Consider the following 21,688-nt stretch of genomic DNA (forward strand, 5'->3'; position numbering starts at 1 on the left):
ATGTTTCCTACGTGACCCGGATGGCTTTGTACGGGATACGCTGGATGGAGGGCTATGAGGCACGGACTTACCAACGCCTGCTGGACCTCATCTTTCAGGAGCAGCTCATGGAGCAGTGCCCGCTGGCGGTGAGGGCTTGGGTGTACGACAAGAAGCCCAAGACTTACCAGGAGGCGGCGAGGCTTGCAGACGACTATGTGGCCAGCCGAGCCCTGATGACCGCCAAAACAGTAGCCAAGGTGGCGGTGGCACCGGCCAAAAGGTCTGCCAATACCCCCCAATGGACTCAGAGGCCGCCTGTGGGCAGCAGTCCACCGAAGGTCACATCAGACCAGATTGCCCGGAACCCCTGCGTTCCAGCGGACCCCATCAGGGGCAACGCACCCCAGCTGCGAAGCCGGTAGCCCGCGTGCGGGTGGCTTCCACCACAGACTCCGGACCGGTCAGGGAACCGACTCCCAGCGAGACATCCCATGCAACGCCTGTCCCGGTTTCATCGGTGCCTACAGCCAGGAGCGGAGGACATCTCAGCGCAGACCTGCAGCAGACGGACGGCCGGAGCAGACATCTCACCCCGGTCACAGTCGGTGACCGGCAAGCAGTCGGCTTGCTGGTTTCCGGAGCTGCAGTGACCCTGGTCCGACCGGATATAGTCCGGCCAGAGGAATTGATCCCAGGCCCTGGGATACAGATCACTGTGGCCGATGGAGAGCCACGTTTCCTGCAAGTGGCCAGAATCTTTTTGGATTGGGGGGAGGGCCAGGGTGTGCGGGAGGTGCGGGTTTTACCCGGTTTGGATGCCGATGTTCTTCTTGGCAACCATCTGGGACCGATGACCTGCACCTACGACCGAGTGCCCAAACCCGCTGCAGTGGCGGCGGTTACCCGGAGCCAGAAAGCGGCAATGGCGGCGGCGCCAGTCCCCCAGCCTTTGGGACCAACGTTAGCGGAGGGCACAGAGGAGCCCGGGGAGGTAAGCCAGGATCAGTTGCAACCACAGACTGACTTACTGTTTCCCCTCACCCTTCCCCATTCTCCGGACAATGACATGACTGGGGGGTGGCCAGAGTTAGGAGCCCAGTTTAGGGAGACAGTGAAGACAGATCCTACCCTGGCCGGCGTGAGACTTCGGGTGTCCGAATCTCAGGCAGGGGAAGGCACTGAGCACTGCCTATGGTATAAGGGACTCCTGTATAGAGCAGAAGGGAACCCAGGGATAGAGGGATTGACCGGTAAGTGACAGCTAGTAGTACCCCAGGGGTACCGACAGCAACTGTTACGGGTAGCTCACTCTATTCCGTTAGCGGGACATCAGGGGGGTCAACAGAACGCGAGCCCGGTTATTACAGCGTTACTACTGGCCGGGGGCATCTCGAGATGTGGGCAATTTCTGCCGCTCTTGTGATGCCTGCCAGCGAGTGGGTAAGACGGGCGACCGTGTGAAGGTACCCCTGAAACCCCTACCGATAATAGGGGAACCCTTCCAGAAAGTAGCGATGGATCTTGTAGGACCCCTTATGATTTCTAGCAGGCAGGGAAACACTGTGGAGCAGGTGGAGATAGGGGCACAGTTGAGTGCTAGGCAGAAGGGAGAAGCCAGGGACATGCTAGCTAAATATGGGGCCCTCTTCACTGACATGCCAGGGACCACACCTCACAAAACACCCAGTGCTCACAGGGGACCTGCGGCCTCTGCATAAGCATGCTTATAGAGTGTCAGCAGAGGTCAAGACCAGTATGGAGAGGGAGATAGAGGAGATGCTGACCCTAGGGGTTATTACTCCGTCCCAGAGTCCTTGGGCAAGCCTGGTAGTCCTAGTTCCTAAGAAGGATAAGACCACCCGGTTTTGTGTGGACTACCGCTTGCTCAACGCTGGGACGGAGTCAGATGCCTACCCCGTGCCCCGCATGGATGAGTTACTAGATGAACTCGCGGGGGCAAAGTATCTGACCACTATGGATTTGAGCAAAGGCTATTGGCAAATACCACTGACCCTGGAGGCTAGGGAGAAGTCAGCATTCATCACTCCAAGTGGCCTCTATGAGTTTTTAGTGATGCCATTTGGGATGAAGAATGCCCCGGCTACCTTCGAACGCCTGGTCAATAGGTTACTGGAAGGGATGCAGAGCTATGCCAGGGCTTACTTAGATGACATTGCTGTCTTTAGTGATTCCTGGGACTCCTATTTAGGACATGTAGCTGCGGTGCTGGATAGGGTCAGGGAGGCTGGGCTTACCTTGAAACCCGCTAAGTGTATGGTAGGGATGGCAGAGGTCCTGTACTTAGGGCACAGGCTGGGTGGAGGACACCTCAAACCAGAGCCAACCAAGGTAGAAGCCATAGTTCAGTGGCCTGTTCCAAAAACCAAGAAACAGGTCATGGCATTTTTGGGCACCGCAGGGTACTATAGGAAGTTTGTCCCACAGTACAGCGCCGTGGCCAAACCCCTGACTGATTTGACTAAGAAGCAACTGCCTGTGCTTATCACCTGGACTCCTGCCTGTGAAACTGCTTTCCAGGCACTGAAAACTGCGCTTGCTGGGGCCCCCATACTGGCTGCTCCGGACTATACCAAACATTTCCTCATACAGACTGATGCCTCGGACTATGGCATTGGGGCTGTGTTGAGCCAAGTGGGGGACGACGGTAGAGAGCACCCTGTTGTGTACCTCAGCCGAAAACTACTCCCCAGAGAGGTGGCCTATGCCAGTCTAATTGTTACCCGAGGGCATGGGTTAGTCTGTGTCTCCACATTAGAGAGTGGATACAGATAATTGTTCACCAATAGGCTGTGTTCAATGTTAAGAATAGGGTTGCACAGGTATATAAACTGTGTCAACCCTACAGTTTTTAGTTGTGCTGGATTGCTGGAGTTGTGCTTCTGATACCATCTTGAATGTCACTGGATTGCTGGAGTTGTGCTTCTGATTCCATCTTGAATGTCACTGGACAGCTGGAGAATTGCTAGTGGATACTTCTCCATTCCCCAACCCTAAGTAAGTGTTATTTTCTTGCCTGTTAATTGTACTATATTGCTGTGTTCACCTTATTTAAGGAATAAATTATATTTTATTATATCTAAGCCTCGTTCAGTTCAACCCAGATATTTGGTGTTCATTATATCTTGTCATAAGCTACCGTGACAGTGATGACGTCACCAACTCTCCAACTGTCCAGGCTGTCCTACAACTTTTTCTGTAAGTGCGGGGAGGGGGGGGGGGTCTCAACTCCTGCAGCGGTAAGGCTGAGGCCCCGGTGTCAGCGCTGCACGCGTGCCTGCCAGCTCATGCAGCCGAGATCCCCGGTCTGCGGAGAGCTGCAGGGGGAAAGACGGGGGAGGCGGGCATGATGTCACCCGGCAGGTTCGCCCTCATTGGCTGAACAGCCGGGGGCGTGGCTAGCGCTCCATCGCAAGTCGTGAACACAGACATCCGGTCTTCAGATTAATGTGGCCGTGCAGTTCAGCGGCCAAGGCTGGTTGTTGTCCTTGCAGCGCACGCCTTAGCGCGCACTGTAGCAGGCACCTAGCCTAACTCCGAACATTTGACTTCAATTTTTTTTTAAATTATTATTATTATTACTATTAAATTAGAGCCAGGGATCCTCGTGAGCTGAACGGTGTTCCATACGAAAAATACCCTACATGTACTTTAGCCGATCACATTACCTGTGTTTTTGATTGCAAGCGGTGTGTGACAGACGTCATGCGTGAATGTTATGTATTTTTTATATATACACATTGCCAATAGGATATAAAGAATTATAAAATCAATGCCCCAAAAACCTTGCCATCTAATTTGTAATCCTTAAGGCAGAGGCTCTTAACCCCAGTCCCCCCCCCACCCCCACAAACAGGTCAGGTATTACAGATATCCCAGCTTCAGCACAGGTGGCTCAATTAGAGGCTCAGGCAAAAACTGAGCCACCTGTGCTGAAGCAGGGACTGATTGAGCAACAAGTGCTGAAGCATGGATATTCTGGAAATCTTACTTGTTTGGGGGTGGAGGGGGGGAGAATCTTGGACTGGAGTTCAGAACCCCTGATTTAAGGCAGTGGAGATAAAATGGCATGGCCAAGGGGACCTCCCACATCAGTCAATACTGACAAGTCACTGACTGAGCAACAACACCAAACAATTTGCATACACTGGCAGCATGGTAATAAAAAGCAATCAGAGTTGAGACGTGCGTCCATATGGGACACACACAATCTGCTAAAATAAAATCAGACTGACGTAAAACCCAGTGAGAGCAATTTAAATTGTCTGCAGGCTGTACAAAGAGTTTATACTTCAGTAAGAATAGTACAGAGGACATATTAAAAAATACATATTGGCGCTGGAACATTTAAATTAAAAAAAAGAATGGTTTGCACAATGATTGCAAGAGAAGTTCCAGTGAAAACAGCCTTTGGCACGAGATCAGATTTTTTTTTTTAAATAAACATACTTCATTCCTTAGGGCAACCACTGCAAATTTTGTAGACAAATATTTGTTTTGCAGCTTGGGATAATAAATATTGGTTTTAATATCCAAATGACGCATTAGTAGTTTACAAGAATATGATAAGTAATTGATATATTTGGTGAAACAAAGTTTCATCCTTCTAACAAACATTGAAAGAAAACAAAAAACAGATATGGGAAACACACACACACACACACACACACACACAGTCCTAATATCACACTTCATAGTAATAACGCCCTTTGTGCAAATATCTTTCTATGTAATTCTAGTGAGGGCACATTCATTCAATCCTATCTCTTGCAGAGGGGCCTGCCATCCCTTGTACATCTCCAGGTATCTACTAGCCCAGGGATGGCCAACTCCAGTCCTCAAGGGCTACCAACAGGTCAGGTTTCAGGATATCCCTGCTTCAGCACACGTGGTCCAGTCATAATGACCAAACCACTTGTGCTGAAGCAGTGGTTTGTTAACCCATTCTCAGCTGTTCCAGCTCGTGGAGGTTAGTGACTCCTCCCTCCCAGGTTTTAAGCCCGCCCCTCCCCACTTCCCTAGTTTGCAAGTCCCTCATTCTGCTGGATATAGATCCAATGTGGTCTTTCTCCCTCCTAATAGAGGTAAATGAGAATTTTAATCCTAATAGAGGTATATTAGTATTTTATCTGGTAGTGTTAGGACTTGCGAACAGGTGCCTGCCTTGTCGTGGTTCGCAAGCTTACAACGCTTTGGCCAAAGGGTTAAACTAAATGACCCTATTTCAAGAGAATATATAAGTATTTTACTGTGTATTTCTGTCATGCTGGATGTAGCATTGGGCTTCTGTCGGCTGAAGCAGTGATACCCTGACCTGTTGGTGGCCCTTGAGAACTGAAGTTGGCCACTCCTCTTCTAGCAGATTACTGCTTTATTACGCCCCGAGAGCCGGAATTCTGAAGTGAACACATTTAAATCTGCAGACTATGCAATATCCTACATGCGTGTTTTTTATATATATAAATCTGTTCTGTACTAAGAGAAAATACTTTTAAAATGAAAAAAAAATAATAATTCGGAATGACATTTTTTGTCTTATAATGTAACAAGCATTATTTGTTTCTATAGCAATCATTTACAAAGTCACATCCCCTTCCTCTTCTGAAACAGGCTCTGGCACACCTTTTTGGGCCCTGCCCTCTCTATAGCAGTGCCCCAATTGTATCTAGTGACTGCCTGGTCACATGATCTTCCCCACAGAACTTTGCATCTTTGTCCCTCTTCTGCAGCACTGACAGCCATTTAGTGAACCCCCGAGCAGAGTCTTCACCAATCGATCACAGGAGAACAGATCGATCGGCAACGTAGCTAATTACTTATCACTGTGTAGATTGTATTGCTGCACATATTAAGGGGATTTTTTTAACGGCAGCTTTGACTGCTGCTAAGAGGAAAGAGACATTTTACCTCATGTGGAATAGGGGAAGCATCAGCATCATGAGTTTTGGTAGAGTGCCTGTAACCACAGCACAGTGACAGAATGTGTATATTGTTTCAAGACAGGGTGATTTCATATAAAACTAGACTGTGGCTATATAAACTTCCAATAGAAACAGAGTACCCCCTCCCGTGTTAGAGGAACATACAAAGCATTGCATATCAGGCCCTTCTGGGACTCAGAAGGTTAAAGACGTTTTAGCTCACGGGGTTTGCCTTTTGCCCTCAATAGCTCCATTTAATAGACTCATAATTGTTTTCGGATTGTGTGCAAGGTTCAAAGGCAGCTAATTATCATCTCGGTAGGATGTATTCTGAGAAATGTAACACAGGTTCACTGTTCCACTAGGACATAAATCTTGGATCCAGTGATGCCTGGATTTCATATGCATCATACAGTATGCAGCACGTCCAGGAGAATGTCCCATGATAGTCAGTCCTAGCTTTGTGGTTAATGGGGTAGCTAGAGTTGAGATTTCAGACAAATATCAAGTTTTAGAAATATATGAGCAAGTTATTTTTTGTTTATTTCCTGCACAGTTACAGCAGAGCGGAGGTTGAGAACCTTTAGAATTACACAGGAGACAAGAGGATTGACTTGAAAGTGATGGTCAAAAACATGAAGACCGTGAGAGGATCAAAGGCTGAAGTGTAGCTCTTACAGTACAGACATGGGCCACTGACTCATAAGTGAACACAATCGCATTTGAATATAGTTGGAGCAGCCCCTTCATGCCCCAACCCCCTCCCCCCCCCCCATGTCTTTTCCCCTGCAGACCGGGGAACTCGGCTGCACGAGCGAGTGCAGCGCAGACAGCGAGGGCCGTAGCCTTAGGCCTCGGACATGGTCAAAAAGACCGTGCTGAGGCGCGCTGAGGGGAAACATTATCCCTGCGGAGGCGTGTGGAAATGCAGGAGACAGGCAAGATTAAATTGTGCCGCTCATGCAAGTGCAGGGCCGGTCACGTGACTGCCAGAAGCCAATGGCAGTCCGTGACATAGGCGCCGTGATGTGGCGCGCTAGCCCTGCCTCCCGCTCCGCCTCCCGAAAGCCTCCCACTCGGCACACAAGCGCGCTCGCTGACGCTCATGCAGGGACAAGAAAAATCTCCTGCTTGAGCAGCAGAGCATGAGCATCAGCGCTGCCCAGCGCCGCTCCCTGCACCATGTCCCAGGCCATAGGCTATTAGAGAACTGCTTCAAATGAACATTAACCATTACAACTGGTTATAAAAGGTTAATTATAAGGATTAAGGGAAGTACTTTTTTTAAAATCTCATCCGTCTTTGGAAACGGGCCTGAAGGGAACCCCCCCCCCCACCACTACACACCCCCACCCAAAAAAAAAAACCGTTGCCCTCCTTATTCCCCTATACCCTTTTCCCCCTCATCTTTCCCTCCATGTCACATTATATTTAGAGTGTGATGGCCTCACATCACCGTGAACACTTTCTATTGTTATTTGACTTTTCTACACTGTATATATTCTTCCCGCACATTGTGCATTTGTATGCATTTTCCTACGCATTTACATTATCTATTGGCATATCCTATTCCGTTTAATTCAATTTGATCACTGGGAACTCCCCCTTGTTTTGTTTGTTAATATAATCATGTTCTATATTGTTTTTCCTTATCTTTATAGCTCTAATTTGCTGATTGAACCAGTATTTAAACCAGCTTTGGTAATTAGAGGCAAAAGTCCTGAAAGACAGCACACGGAGCAGATACCTTAATATTTGGAGCTACCCTTCGTGTGGGAATAATTTATAGACCATACTTTAACGCCCGTTACACTGCATGAGGAGGAGCTCAAGATACAGAAGCAATGGCTGTGATTTTAAGGGAAAAGACATTGCAAAATATATATCTCCCCCCCCCTCGCCCCTGGTGGAGAACATACAATTTATTGTGATGCAGCAAAGCATTCGAGGGTTAAAATCAGGTGGAATCCGATCGCAGAACTAGTCATTTCCATACTTTCCTTCCTGTACCTGCAATATATAATGTTACATTACCAGCGATCCTAAAATAATAACAGAGATTTTCTGCTGCTGTGGCCCTATGTTCCCGAGAGGTTAAAAGACTGTTTTTGTCTGCTCCCTGGCTCTCATAAACTCACGATTATAAATACTCCGTTATGCCCTTATACGTATAACAAAATTCTTCTAGCCAAAAGCAATCTGTAAACAACGTATAAAATGATATGGTGTTCTGCCAAACAAGTTCTCTTATCCAGGTTTCTAACCCCCTGTGTGCTGGGAGAATAAGGGGAGGCTGGGAGTGGGGACAATACTAGACCAGTTAGTTACTTATATACACAGAGTTATCATTGCAGTGAAAAACAGCAACTATTCGGAGCTCTAAATCAGGGGTAGCACACACCAGTGGTATGTGAGCTCTGGGTAAGTGCTAACACAGTCTTACCTGTGCTGTATTATGGAGAGGTACATATGTGGTGCCGCTTAGCAAGGGGAGGGAAACCCAGAGGCATGGGAGTAGAAATCTTCTTACCGCTGTCTTGGTCACCCCGCTCCCATATTGCTTTGACAAGCGGGTGTTCGTGAGGCGCTGTGGCTTTGACGGTCCTGTCCTGGCAGCTGTGTGGGAGCAGCACCTACAGCAGTGAAAAACCTCCCACACTCCCAGGTGGCGTGCGTCCTGGATCCGGTGGATTGAAGGTAGGAAAGAAGCGACAAGCACCCGGACTTTCAATCATTGCCATTGTTTGTGCTGCTGCTCCGGATGCTTGTCGCTTCTTTCCTACTGTAGCACACTCCAGTCCTCAGGGGCCACCAACAGGTCAGGTTTTAAGGATATTCCCAGTTCAGCACAGGTGGCTCAATCAATGACTGAGCAACCTAATGCTGAAGCAGAGATAGCCCCAATGTCTGGCCTGTTGGTGGCCCTTGAGTACTGGAGCTGGCCACCCCTGCAGTAAATGCTCCAAGTTTGACGATACCTGGAGACACTGCGCAGCAATACTTTTGCCAATTTGCAATCTACTATTTTGCACCTTTTTAGAGCTATGACATAACTAACATTGGACAGATTGTCTGGTTCTTTTCTTTCATTTTTTAAAAATCAAGGATTGTTGCCACCTTCACCCCCACTAATTCTCTTGACAATGCGGATATGAGTTTGAAGCGCTCAGTTACAGATTTGGTTCTTCAGTACAATCTCCCCAAAGTCGTTATTATGTATCTATGATGAACACCACATCACAGGAGTAACAGCTGTAATATTGCTGTACTTTTTTTTGTATTATAGATCTTACTTTAGATCGCCTCTTGCCTTTCCAAAGCGGGTTTTTATTTTCAGAATCTGATGCTCTATTTAGGAGATAACCGTTTGAAATATTAAGCGTCTGTCCGCTAGATAAGAATGTAGCTCTCCCCATATCTTAGTGCAGCCTACAGGTTATCATGCTAACTTGCAAAGCTAGGAGATTAAGAAAATCAGGATTTTAGAACACCAGAATTAAAAATAAAAAGTTTATTTTTTTTTTTAAAGGACACACTCAGGGGGAAAGACTAACATTATAGGAATTCAAATCGGCTTTCTGGGGTGGATTTAATATTAAGTGACCAAAGAGTAGCCTTGTATTTACACACAAAAAAAAAGAAAAAAATAAGTTAGAGAAAGGCACTTGTTAATAGTTAAAAAATACAATAAAATGTTTAAAGTCCAGTTGAGACCCAAACACTGATAAAATAAAACAGTGTTATTTATGGCTTGGTACAAGGTGTAACCACTTGTACAAAAGCAGATCAGTAACTAAAACTGGATGCAGTTATTATCAGACATTGTTCTCAACAAGAGAAAATGTTTGTTTTAAATATGGTTTGAGTTGAAATATGTGAAACCAACACAATCTGCCATTTTATCAATGTGATAATGTTGGTCACTGAGCGGGACACATTACAACAATACACAATACACAGGTGGTAGTCCTCGTTTTCCTTTCCGTCGGATGCGTTTTCAGACGGAGCATAATGCAGGACAAAAACTAATTTTCCGCCGCGGTTTTCACGTATCTGACGGAAACCGCTGCCCGTCAACATGGGACCCGCTTTCCGACTGTCTCGTCTCCGACGCGGGTTTGCGGGACGCATTGTGTCGGAAAAGCGAGGACTGCCTTTATACATTCTAGTCATGGTCCTAAAGAAAGAACATCAAGGGAAGAAAAATTCTACGGATTGGAGACTTTGTGCAAGCTCAGCATTTCTCCGCTGTATTTCTCCAAGATAAAAACGAGCAGAATTTTAGATTAAATGTGAACAGGATGAGGGGAGAACGGGGGGGGGGCGGTAAAAAAAAAAAAAAAAAAAGCTATTTGTAAAAAGAGAATATTTTGGACAAGTGACAATGCAATGTGCCAAGGGAAACAGAAATGATTGTGGAAACCGAAAGTCATGTGCTCGGAAAAAAATATAATAAATATATAGTAAGCTCTTCGGAGCTGGGACTCCTTTTCCTAAATATTACTTTTAATGTCTGAAGCATTTATTCCCATGATATCTTATTTGTATTATTTGGTATCTATATGATTGTCACGTGTATTACTGCTGTGAAGCGCTATGTACATTAATGGCGCTATATAAATAAAGACATACATATAAAAAAATTAAAAAAACAACGAATGGCAGGAGAACAAATATTGTGGTATCAATATAACATCAACTTATCAAAAGGTTCTCCCGTGTGTATTCAGTGTACGCAGGGAAACTTTTTTCCTCTGTCTACTAAAATAATATTGAAACTAATGAGCACATTCCTGCCAAGCCTCTCAAAGGGCTTCCTGAAATACTGCTGTACATGCTACATTCTCACAAAGTGTGTCAGCGAAGATGCCACTGGCATGAAAAGAAATGCATTTCCCACTCCATGTAGATCTTTTACGGCTCCTATGTCCCTTCTGAAAAGGTCTTTAAATGGAAAAATAATTAAAATCAATCTTGGGGTTCTATATTAAGGAAAGGAAAGGAAAAAGACAAAAAAAAAAAAAAAAGATATACACTATATATCTATTTATATAGCGCCCACAGCTATACTGCACACTTTGAGAGAGAGTGTACAGGAAGTTATAATACAATAAGTGCAAAGAAAATCAGACAATAGGAAAGGTATGTTCAAGAGACCACAGGTGAGGGAATAAGTGCAGTAGATGGCCGTGCTTGGTCACAATGGTTGGTAGGAGTGACTGGGTGTGGGACAGCAGACAGTCAGGGTTATTGAAATCTTCATTTAAAAAAGGAGCATATGCTCAAAAAAATAAATTAATCATTCCTCCGAACCCTAGATGGGAGGCAGGGGGCCTCCAGAGCTTAACTGCATTCATTTCAGCTCCAGGCTCCCCCTGCTCCCAAAATACAAACGTCCGTAGGGGGTTCTGGTAGCAGCTCTATAGATTTAAATGACCCAGTCACTCAGGCCAATAGAAAGCCGCAAAGGATGAGGTCACGGCTTCCTATTGGCCCGCGAGACAGCTAAACTGCCATTATGATTAAACCAGCCCAGCCAGAGCCGCTACTGCCATCCCTTATGGAGGCAAGCATCTCGGGAACAAGGGGGTCCCACGGGTGTTAAATTAACAGTCCAGAGCCGTAGACACCACCCCCCCCCCCCCATTTTAACCCCGGAAATATGAATTAAAAAAACCAGGAGTGCCGCTTTAAGAGGGGAGTTTTGAAAATGTGACTTAATGAATGCACCTCTTCACTCATTTATCAAACTGCCTTGTTACATAAACGTTCAACAACAGTTACCATGAAATACCAACAAACCACATACCACCACAAGATCTATTTACACAGTTTAGTAAGACAGGCAGCTTCATGACAAGTTATTTATTTGAAGGTGTAGTTCAACTTACTTGGTCCATTTTGTCCCTTTTATAAACTTTGCAGAATTATAATGCAGGCTTGTGGAAAGGTTGTTACATGGTTGCATACGGTCAGAAGTCCTATATTTAAAGGCTCTGTCAGTTTCCCTAGAGATGGGCGAAATGTTAGCGGAAATTCAGCATATACATGATGTAGCAAGACTCGCTGTCTACGGGGCCAAAGACCGCGTCGGGCACCATCACACTGCATGGGGTCCATGCTCCCAGATGGCATCCCCCCTCGAAGCGCTAATCCCCTTTTGCAGTGACCACTGCGGCGGTACCAAAGACAGCAAGGTTATAGTATATATTAAGTGGTACTCTACTAAAATAGTTATCTCCGGGAAGTAATCCGATGGAGGATTCGGATGTATCCACCCGCATTTCTTACTGCCCAATTCGCCTTCAGATTTCCATGTGCGGATCGGATATTGACGAGTTCAGCCATCTCTAGGTTTCACAAAGAAATAACTTCATCAGCACTTGTGCTAATGGTTTTATTTTGGAATAGTGTATTTGCACACTGAACATTTTTGCACCAACATAAAAAATGTCTTGTAAATGCGGCTACATGTGAGCAAGTTTAAGATGGAAACTACAGCTCGCTCATTCATGGATTCCCATACTGCTCTCATAAAACAGAATCAAATCTGCCAAGGACCTACTTCCTTTCGACCAGGAGTGGCCAACTCCAGGCCTCAAGAGCCACCAACAGGTCAGGTTTTCAGGATATCCACTTGTGCTGAAGCAGGGATATCCTGAAAACCTAACCTAATGGTGGCTCTTGAGGGCTGGTGTTGGCCACTCCTGGTTTAGAGCAACATAATTACCAAGGCTTGGTCCTAACAGACGATGGACAGAAGTACAAAAATGTTAATATTCAGATTGTTTGGACTAGCTTCCATTAACCTGTCAGAGGGAACACTTTGCAATAACAGAGGCGTAATACAGGCAGTCCTCGGTTATCCGACACAATGTGTTACTCAAAATGGCGTTGGATAGTGAAACGTTGTAAAGCGAAACGCGTTTTCCCATAGGAACACTGTTTAAATGAAAGGTTCCGTTCCTGAAGGCATTTTTAATGCTAAAATATACAAAATATTTTATGTAGACAATAAGATATGCAGCACACGTTATCTAGTGCATATACTGTATTATATATATAATATAACATAATATATAATATAATATATTATATAGTATAATATAGTATAATATATATATTACATACACAAACAACTTTGCAAAGCGTCTTAAGAGCGTTGGATAAGCCGTTTTGGCATTGTAAAAATGAACATAGGTATGCATTGCATAGCGTTGGAAAAGCCATTCGTTGTAAAACGAGGTCTGCCTGTACTCTAGTGAGAAAAAAACATACACAAAAAAATATATTTATATTAATTCCTCAGGATCAGAGCACTTGTTTTCAGGATGCATTTTGCACACATTTTGGCCGAAATTTCACATCTCTATTTTCGCAAAAGGTCAGTGCTCAAAATGCTTGCCATTTTTCACCCGATTTTTGCCAACAGCAGCATATAAAGGATCATGTTACCCGCAAATTACTTTTTCATTTGCAAACTTCAGTGAACAATGAACATCGTGTTCAGACTATATTGCCATTACTTGCCTCTAGCGATTACTTTGTATTCCCTGTGCTTAATTAACTACCTTGCTCTTTTCTACTATATAGCTCCAGTATCAGTGTATCTATGGTAAGGCTATTATCTTCTATTACTTCGCGATACATGTATTTATACACGACTCGCTACGTTATCGTTCTGACCCGTTTACAACCTTTCATTCTTCATGTCCTTTTAAATAGCACTTTTTTTTTAATGCCTTCTTGTCAAACCAGCATATTAGGTATGGATCTTATATTAAGTCAACATGAGGCAAGGAAAAGGAACAAAAAAAAGGGGGATCTTTTTACAGGTACAAATGTACCTTACCGTGTCTCAAATAACTACGGTCGCTTTAAATTTCAACCATCATCTCCGTGTATTGACCTACATTCAGCTTGTAGATTTAGGAAAAGCTCTTACCAGCGTGTTCACAGAAAACGGTGCTGAAAAGATAGCTCATATTAAGAGTGCATTTGCAAATACATAAACACCAGCCTGGGTTGCTACTTAACTGCTCTACAAGAATTAGCTGTGAATAAGACCTAATTACAAGAGTCAAGTTTAATACTGTTCATTTTGTGATTTTTTTTAGCCCCCCTCCCCCTTACGTTATTCGATTGATTCTGGATTGTAGAAATGCTTCTCAAAAAGTCGGAGACTGGATGCTGCGTGGGTGAAATCGTACCATTAAAAACTATTAAGAGCCACATTTACTAAGCAGTGCTAATCCATAAGAATGGAGTCTTCCAGCGCCAGAATGGTGTCTTAAGGCATAGCACCGCTTGGTAAATATGAGCCCAAATGTTAAAACATATACCAGAAATGAATAAGTAACAAAGGAGGGAGAGGGATTAGGGAGGGAGAGGGATTGGGGGGTATGATACCTTTTATTGGACCAAGTAGTTGATATGTTACAGGCTTTCCAACCTCTCTGGGTCCTTCATGGGGTAACCCTGACCCCAAGAGGATTGAAAGCTTGTAACAAAACTACATGTTGGTCCAATAAAAAAAAGGTATCATACCCCTACTCCCTCCACCTCCCTACCCCCTCCACCTCCTTTGTTACTACATGGAAGAAAGGACCAACACGGCTACTTTGCTAGAATGAATGAAAGTCACCTCAACCAATGATCTGTAGGATCTGCTTGTTGGGGGGGATATGTTACTTCCCCTACACCCTAAATTCGTTTAAGAAAACATGGTGGAAAGATGCTGAATATCTCTAAAGTCTGCTAACCGCAAAGAAAGAAAAACACAAATGCCCTGAAGGGTCATTTTAGTTGCACGTGCATCTGCTGTGTTATGACCTACACTAATAAGGACAGGTACTTACATGCACTAAGGGTTGGTTATTATTATAGGGATTCCAAGGGGGATATAGGGCATTCAGTGGTATGCAGAGGGATTTCCTTGGAAAGCCCAACAAAAACATCATATGGGCTAACAATTGCAAGGCTTATAAAAACATTAAGCCGGTCGAAAATGTGTAGCAAAAAATATGTATTTCAAAAAAATTTAAAAAAAAAAGGCATGCGAGTGGCTATTGGGATTCAAAGAGTTAATGCCTTGCCCCCCCCCCCGTGTACGAGCTGACCGCAATGCCATGCACCCATTTATTCAGCCACTGCCCACTATCCCTGGCCTGCTTCAGAAGTGGGGGCCTCTCATGCCCATGTCAGCAGAGGGAATGGCATTTGGTATCTGTTCATCATTCCATGCTCATACTATGGAAAAAAGGACAATATCCTCTCCTGAGCCCCCGAGGAGAGACTGAGACGGTGAAAGCTACTGAAGGACAGCGAGAGCCCACGGGAAGAAGAATAAAGTGAGCCCGCTGGCGTCTGCTACCAAATGCTAGAGATGCTGGCATTAAATCCCAAACGCAAACAATCTACTGTAACATGACCGCTATAGTGTTCAAAAACCTGAATCTGTAAGGACCCATTTATGAAGGGTCAGACGCTGATGGAATTACAGCTCAGCATCGGTTTTTGTGCAGAGCCGATATTATTTTAAACATTTTAGTAACGTTCTTGGCAACCCTGACAAAAAGATCACCAGCGTAATACAAAGTGGCGTTAGTGACCCAAACCAGAAGGTTCCGGTTACTCGGTCGGTGGTGAATGGAGAAGATCGCTCACATTAGGAGAATGTTCGCAAAACAGACTCGCCAGCCTGTGCTGCAGCTTAATTACTGTACAAGAAATAGCTATGAATAAGGTCTATTATAAGATTAAAGTTTAATACTGTTCATTGTGATCGTTACCCCCTGTAGGTTATTGAATGTATTCTGGGTTGTAGAAAAGGTACCCAAAGTACACACACATTATGTTTTTAGTGACGTTGAATACATTTTTTGCATCCTTGTATACTCGAGTGCTCAATTGGGATACTTTGTTCTTGATAGAGAAAGGAATCCAAAGCACTTGCCATCAAGTTGCAAAAGCTATACGTTTATTTACCACATAAGGAGAACCAATGTATACAGAGCAACGTTTTGGACCTATCGGTCCTTTCTCAAGCTCGAGAAAGGACCAAAGCGTTGCTCTGTATACATTGGTTCTCCTTAGGTGGTAAATAAACTTATCGGTGAGTGCCTGTGGATTCCTTTCACCTTATATTTACAGGACTTGCTGGTGATCCCTGTCCTACCTGCAGCCCACCTGATAAGTATTTTTCATTATGTGCTTTAGAGTGCACCAGAGGAGAGACACACACACACACACACACACACACACTATTACGAGCCCCGTTTACCAAGCAGTGCTAATCCAGAAGACTCTACTGCCTGTTCAAACGAATGGGTTGTAAGGAGTCTTCCAGCAACAGAAGAGATCTTATGGAAGATAGCACTGCTTAGCAAATACAGTCCCAAATGTTGAACATATGCCGGGAATAGGGTGACAGTTTAAATATTAAGTGCTTCTTCCATCCAATTTGGCTTTTAATTAATGGTTTAACTAGAAATCATCATGTTGCGTCAGCGGCATAAACCCACAGAATATTAACCCTTTCTCTGCCAGAAGGGGCTACAGCACATTGTTCTGTATATTGCAGGGGTCTCAAACTCACTCCTCAAGGGTCACCAACAGGCCAGCTTTTATGGATATCCCTGCTTCAGCACAGGTGGCTCAATCAGTGGTTCATGAGGACAGAGTTTGAGACCCCTGGTATATTGCTTTGCAGGCCCCCTCTGGCAGTGAATGGGGTTAATATTCAAATCATAGATCTCCCAGAGTTTCCAACCCTCTGCATCCGGATTTAACCTACTTTCTGTAACAAGTGGCGTCTGAATCCGTGTGTCACTACGACTCTGCTTACCATACATTAGAACTGCCCGAGGAGAAGGGGAGAATCCAAGGGGTAATGCAGAGCAACCCCATCCTCACTTGTTTTTGTTTTACAGCATGGGATCCCCCAGTTATTTTGTCAGTCAGTTCTAGGGACTCCTCCCTCCCTACTTCACCCCTGGGACACTTCCCTAAACCCCTCCCCCCCTTCTCCTGGTTCCCAAGATACTTACAGGTTAAGTTGCATTTAAAATCTCACTCCAGGGGAAACAATATGACAGGCCCTGTCATCACTTGTAGCTTCCTATTGGATGGCTATTTAACTGCCCAGCTGAAAAAACGGTAACCACCTGGGCAGCCAGGGGTCCCTAGAACTACAAATACTATGGTGATGTGAAAGAGGGGGGGGGGGAAACGCTGCCCTCTGGTGCGGGTTACGCGATGGCTCCGTCACAGATGAAGGAATGCAGCAGGTCCTTTAGAACTTAGCTACTACATCATGGGGCGTCCGGAGTGCTCTGGCAGAGGCTCCCAAATCCAGTCCTCAAGACCACTAGCTGCAGGTTTGAAGGCGATTCTCTCATTTACACAAGTAGCCCAATCATTTTGACTGAACCACCTGTGCTCAAGCAGGGGTTTCCTTAAACCATACACTGTTGGTAGTCCTTGAGGACTGGAATTGGGCATCTCTGCCATAGAGCACCCAAAAGGGTTAAGATGCAGTGCCATTTAATGTTCAGCTAAAGGAGCAAGGCCCATACTTACTCACCTGTGCTATTCAACAAGACACTTTCGGGCTCATTCAACGAACTGGACTGGAAGGGATTTTCAGTCGCTGGAATAGTACAGCTTAGCAAGGATGGGCCTCGTACTTTCACTGATCTATACAATTATTCCAGATACATTCGGAATGTGTATATTATAGAAATGGGTGTGTATGCTAGTACAGATCATTATGGCCTCATGCAACCATTAAAGAGGCAACCAAGCGGGCAACTTTTTTATTTATTTTTTAACCTAGGATTGAAGCACGGGGTCTCCGGAGCGGACCCCATTAATTTTAACTCAGGGGACCCCGTGCTTCCCGAGATATTTACTTCCGTAGGAGCTGCCGCTCTGCTAGCAGGGTTCCCTTAATGGCAGAGTTTCAAAGCTCCCACGCCCTGCGGGGCAATAGGTACCCGTGACGCCATCAGGTTAATTGGCCTACGTGACACGTGAGCTATAGACTTGCCGGAGATACCGGCACCCCCTTTGGGGGTCTGTATCTAGGAAAGCAGGGGGTTCCAGGAGCTGAAATTAATGGGGTTCAGCTCCGGAGACCCCCTTCTTCAAATCCATTAAAAAAAAAAAAAAAACATTTTAAAAGGCCATGAATTGCTCCTTTAACATGTTCAGTAACAGAGACATAATATAAGTATAATATAAACCGGAACACTATTTCCCAATTCTTCATTAAGCATGGGAGAAAATGATTCCAACTAACAATCGTGATGTGGAAGCGTAATGAGAACGGAGATTTTTTTTTTATACCATTAGTTGGGTAATTTAATTACAAAAGATTGTGCGTTAGAGATTTGTGCAGAGGTTTGCAAATGGAGACTGTTTTAGGGTGAAATATCTTGGCTTTGAGCCGGATCCTTTAACCAGACAAAACATACAAAAAAAACAAAATACAGGCCTACTCCACTTTGGAGAATAACCTTTACTCCAGCCCTTTCTAACTTGGTGGGTGGCTAAGCTGGTTACCACAGTAAACATACACAAAGAAAGTCTCATCTGTCTCTGTTGTAGCTGTAGGAAAAAGCCTCTCTGCACTCCTGGGTCAGCATCCTTGTGTGCTATGGAAATGTCTGTGTCCTGGTATAGAGAGGTCTTGTCCCGTTGTCAGCATAATGACCTGTGTGCATCAAGACCATCTTTTCTTCAGGTCAGCCCAGTTGTGGGCTAAGGATAATCTCTGCAGTCTTCCTTCTCCTTATGTCAGACCAAATGTAAGCTAAGGAATCTCTCCTGTTTCTCACAATCAGGCTTTTCTAAAAGTCCTAATCAGGCAGATGGAGTCTGGTTGATTGCCTGTGTGCAATAAATCAGCACACTGCTGGGATTTAGAGGCAGTTTCTCTCAAACAGTGATAAGTCCCTGTTACAATATGCTTAAAGCGTTTCTATGCAGAAGTTCTATTTCTGACAACCCTTCCATCATGTTGAAAAGCATGAATTTTATATACCATTAAAAATGCATTAATACTTTGAAAATAAAACACTAATGTGAATTATGTATCAAACAGCTCTGCTAACTTTTAGTTTCTGGCTTGAAATACATTGTGCTCCCCGCAATCAGAAACATTATCCTGCTTCCCTCACTGGGAACATGTTACGTCACCTATGCACACCTACGGTCAGCATGGGGGGGCATATATTTATACATTATGACAATGATTATGGCAATGTATGTACTGTATATGACTTATTCTGTATGTACAGCTTCCCCACCCGAAATTTAGTTCCTGCTCTCCTGCCAGTGATAGAATAGTTGTGTTACCACGGGCTACAGATTACCACTACTGTTGAATATTTTAACCCAGAAGCAATACGACCATGTAGCTGAAGACGGAGGCGCCGTGAGTAAAGTCCCCGACTCTGAAAACAAAATCACACTGCTCTCACTGAAGCAGGGGAACCTGGTTCAATTCCTGGTGTCAGCTCCTTATGACCTTGGGCAAGTCACTTTATCTCCCTGTGCCTGAGGCACCAAAATTAGCTCATAAGCGCCACAGGGCAAAGAATGGGCTTGGGCTCAATGTGCCTTCAAAAATCAATGTACAGCGCTGCGAAAGATTAAAATTACCAAACCCGTATAGAGTACTGACCATGTCCGAGACCCTTCTTATCCCCCTCACTGCCTGACAGGCGCAGGTAACCGTGTATTTGTTTGCATGTTTATTTTAAGCTCAGGTACCTCCTACTGTACGTCTGCGTCGGTGTCACTATGCACTGTCCCAACTCTTGCGTTCTGCTCAAGAATATCTCCTCTCTAACCCCTTTGTACCTAAAGCCCTCTCCCACTTTGAGCCTCTCACTGACTGCCCCACACCTCTGGAATGCCCTTCCCCTCAATAGCCGACTAGCACCCTCTCTATCCCTCTTTAAGACCCATCTTAAAACACACCTACTTGAAGCATATGAGCCGCTCCGTGCCTGATACTATACATCTCGGATACACTGACCAGGACCCAGTGGCGGATTTCCCATTAGGCCCAGGACGGCAAAAATGTGGGTGCGGCAGAAATGTTCGCCGCTATATACTTTTCACGCGCTCTCAGGACTATCGGGCCTGATGGGAAGTTGGGCTAGTTGCGGCCGCCTCCTCTTTCTGAACAGCAGTGTCAAGTGACACCGGACGTCACACCGTGTCTCGTTGCCGTGGCAATGCGACGTTGCAGTGTCAAATGATGTCATGACATCACGTTAACATGGCAACTTTTTCCCATTGTTACATTTATGTCTGAAGCGCTTATTCTCACTACGTGTTATATTATGTCACGTGTATTACTGCTGTGAAGCAGTACATACATAAATATATACGTCTTAGGTCAAATGTATTTGGTTACGCCGGCTTTTATCACTTAATGGAAACGAGTAAAAATAAAGCAGAAATTAAATTAATGATATGCAAATGATGTTATCATACCTTGTTACGGTTAAGGCCTCGTCCAGGGTGGGTAGAGGCGCGCTGGCGCTCCAGCGCGGCCGTGCTTTTCCTGGCCGGCTAGGTGTGCACGCGTCTGGGGGCGCAGCCTCTACGTCACGGAGCTGTTTCGCCCTCATTGGGCGAACCGCTCACGTGACGCGCTTGCGAGCGGCAAATTCAAATTTGCTCGCTCGGCAAGCAGCAGAGCGCTGAGCAGGCGCACCTGCCCGCTCACGCAGGACACGTGCATTGTTGCAACGTGTCTTCCGTGAGCGTGCGCGCTCAGCGCCACCCTGGACGAGCCCTAAGTCGGACACTTTATGTTACTTTGGCGTTCCTCACATACAGACCTTGGCTTTTGCAGTGTCTGGATGAGTTTAACACCACAGTTAATCAGGAGTTACCCAACATCGCATTATTTCCCTCTCCTCTACTCCAGCTGAAGGCCTGAAGGCCCTGGATAGAAAGAATGCCAAGACGTAATTACCGCCACGTTTTAGGAAGATAATGCAACAGTAAAACGGGGTTAAGCCTGTGCAAATGTATGTCAGACATTGTTTTGGAAAAATAATTAGTTCCAAGAATACTACTGTACGTTATCATCTCGGGGGACGTCACATCCGTTCCTGTTTAACATCACGTTAGGAGACCAAATTTAGTCGTGTTTTGTGATTCTGGCCCTAAGGCAGGGGTCGCCAACTCCAGTCCCTAAGGGCCATCAACAGGTCAGGTTTTTAGGATATCCCTGCTTAACCACCAGTGGCTCAGCTGAAGACTGAGCCACCTGTGCAGGGATATCCCAAAAACCTGACCCGTTTGTGGCCCTTGAGGACTGGAGTTGCCCACCGCTGCCCCAAAGGGTCATAACTAAAGGCAGGGTTCAAAAGGCAAATACAAAGGACAGAATATCACGGCCACTCCGACTTGGTGGCTCTCTGCTGTTGCTAACCAGAATATAAAGACAGCCGGAGGGGAAAATATGCAGCGGCAATCTAGGTCAGTTTCCTGCGCATTAGAACGGAGTTGATGAAATATAATTCAGCACTTAACCCGATGAGTGCTGCACTGCGTAACACGCTAATAAAATGTCATACTGTGAAACCTAGAGTCGGGGTCACACATGCCGAGGGGCAAACGTTGGCATTTATTTTAACTAAAACAAAGAACTGGGCAATTTATTCAGACAACTGCATTGGAGATAGGAAAATGCAATGCAAGGAGAAGAAATTAACATCACAGGAGCTGGACGCGTGTCCAGA

At 45.2% G+C, this 21,688-nt stretch overlaps 1 protein-coding gene across 8 annotated transcripts in view; it reads right to left on the reverse strand.

Moving 5' to 3' along the window:
• INPP5A (inositol polyphosphate-5-phosphatase A) overlaps nucleotides 1-21,688 on the reverse strand; it is a 334,901-nt gene that overhangs the window by 305,598 nt on the left and 7,615 nt on the right. For 2 of the 8 annotated variants that reach the window (XM_075612179.1, XM_075612182.1), the window contains exon 2: nucleotides 11,813-11,929. The exons of the other annotated variants lie outside the window; for them this stretch is intronic. In XM_075612179.1, coding sequence (XP_075468294.1) covers nucleotides 11,813-11,821 — 9 coding nt within the window. In that variant the 5' untranslated portion in view covers nucleotides 11,822-11,929. The remainder of the gene's footprint in view (nucleotides 1-11,812; nucleotides 11,930-21,688) is intronic. 8 annotated transcript variants of the gene reach the window in all.

This window comes from Ascaphus truei, chromosome 8 (genome assembly GCF_040206685.1).
Source record: "Ascaphus truei isolate aAscTru1 chromosome 8, aAscTru1.hap1, whole genome shotgun sequence".
Classification (NCBI taxonomy): Eukaryota; Metazoa; Chordata; class Amphibia; order Anura; family Ascaphidae; genus Ascaphus; species Ascaphus truei.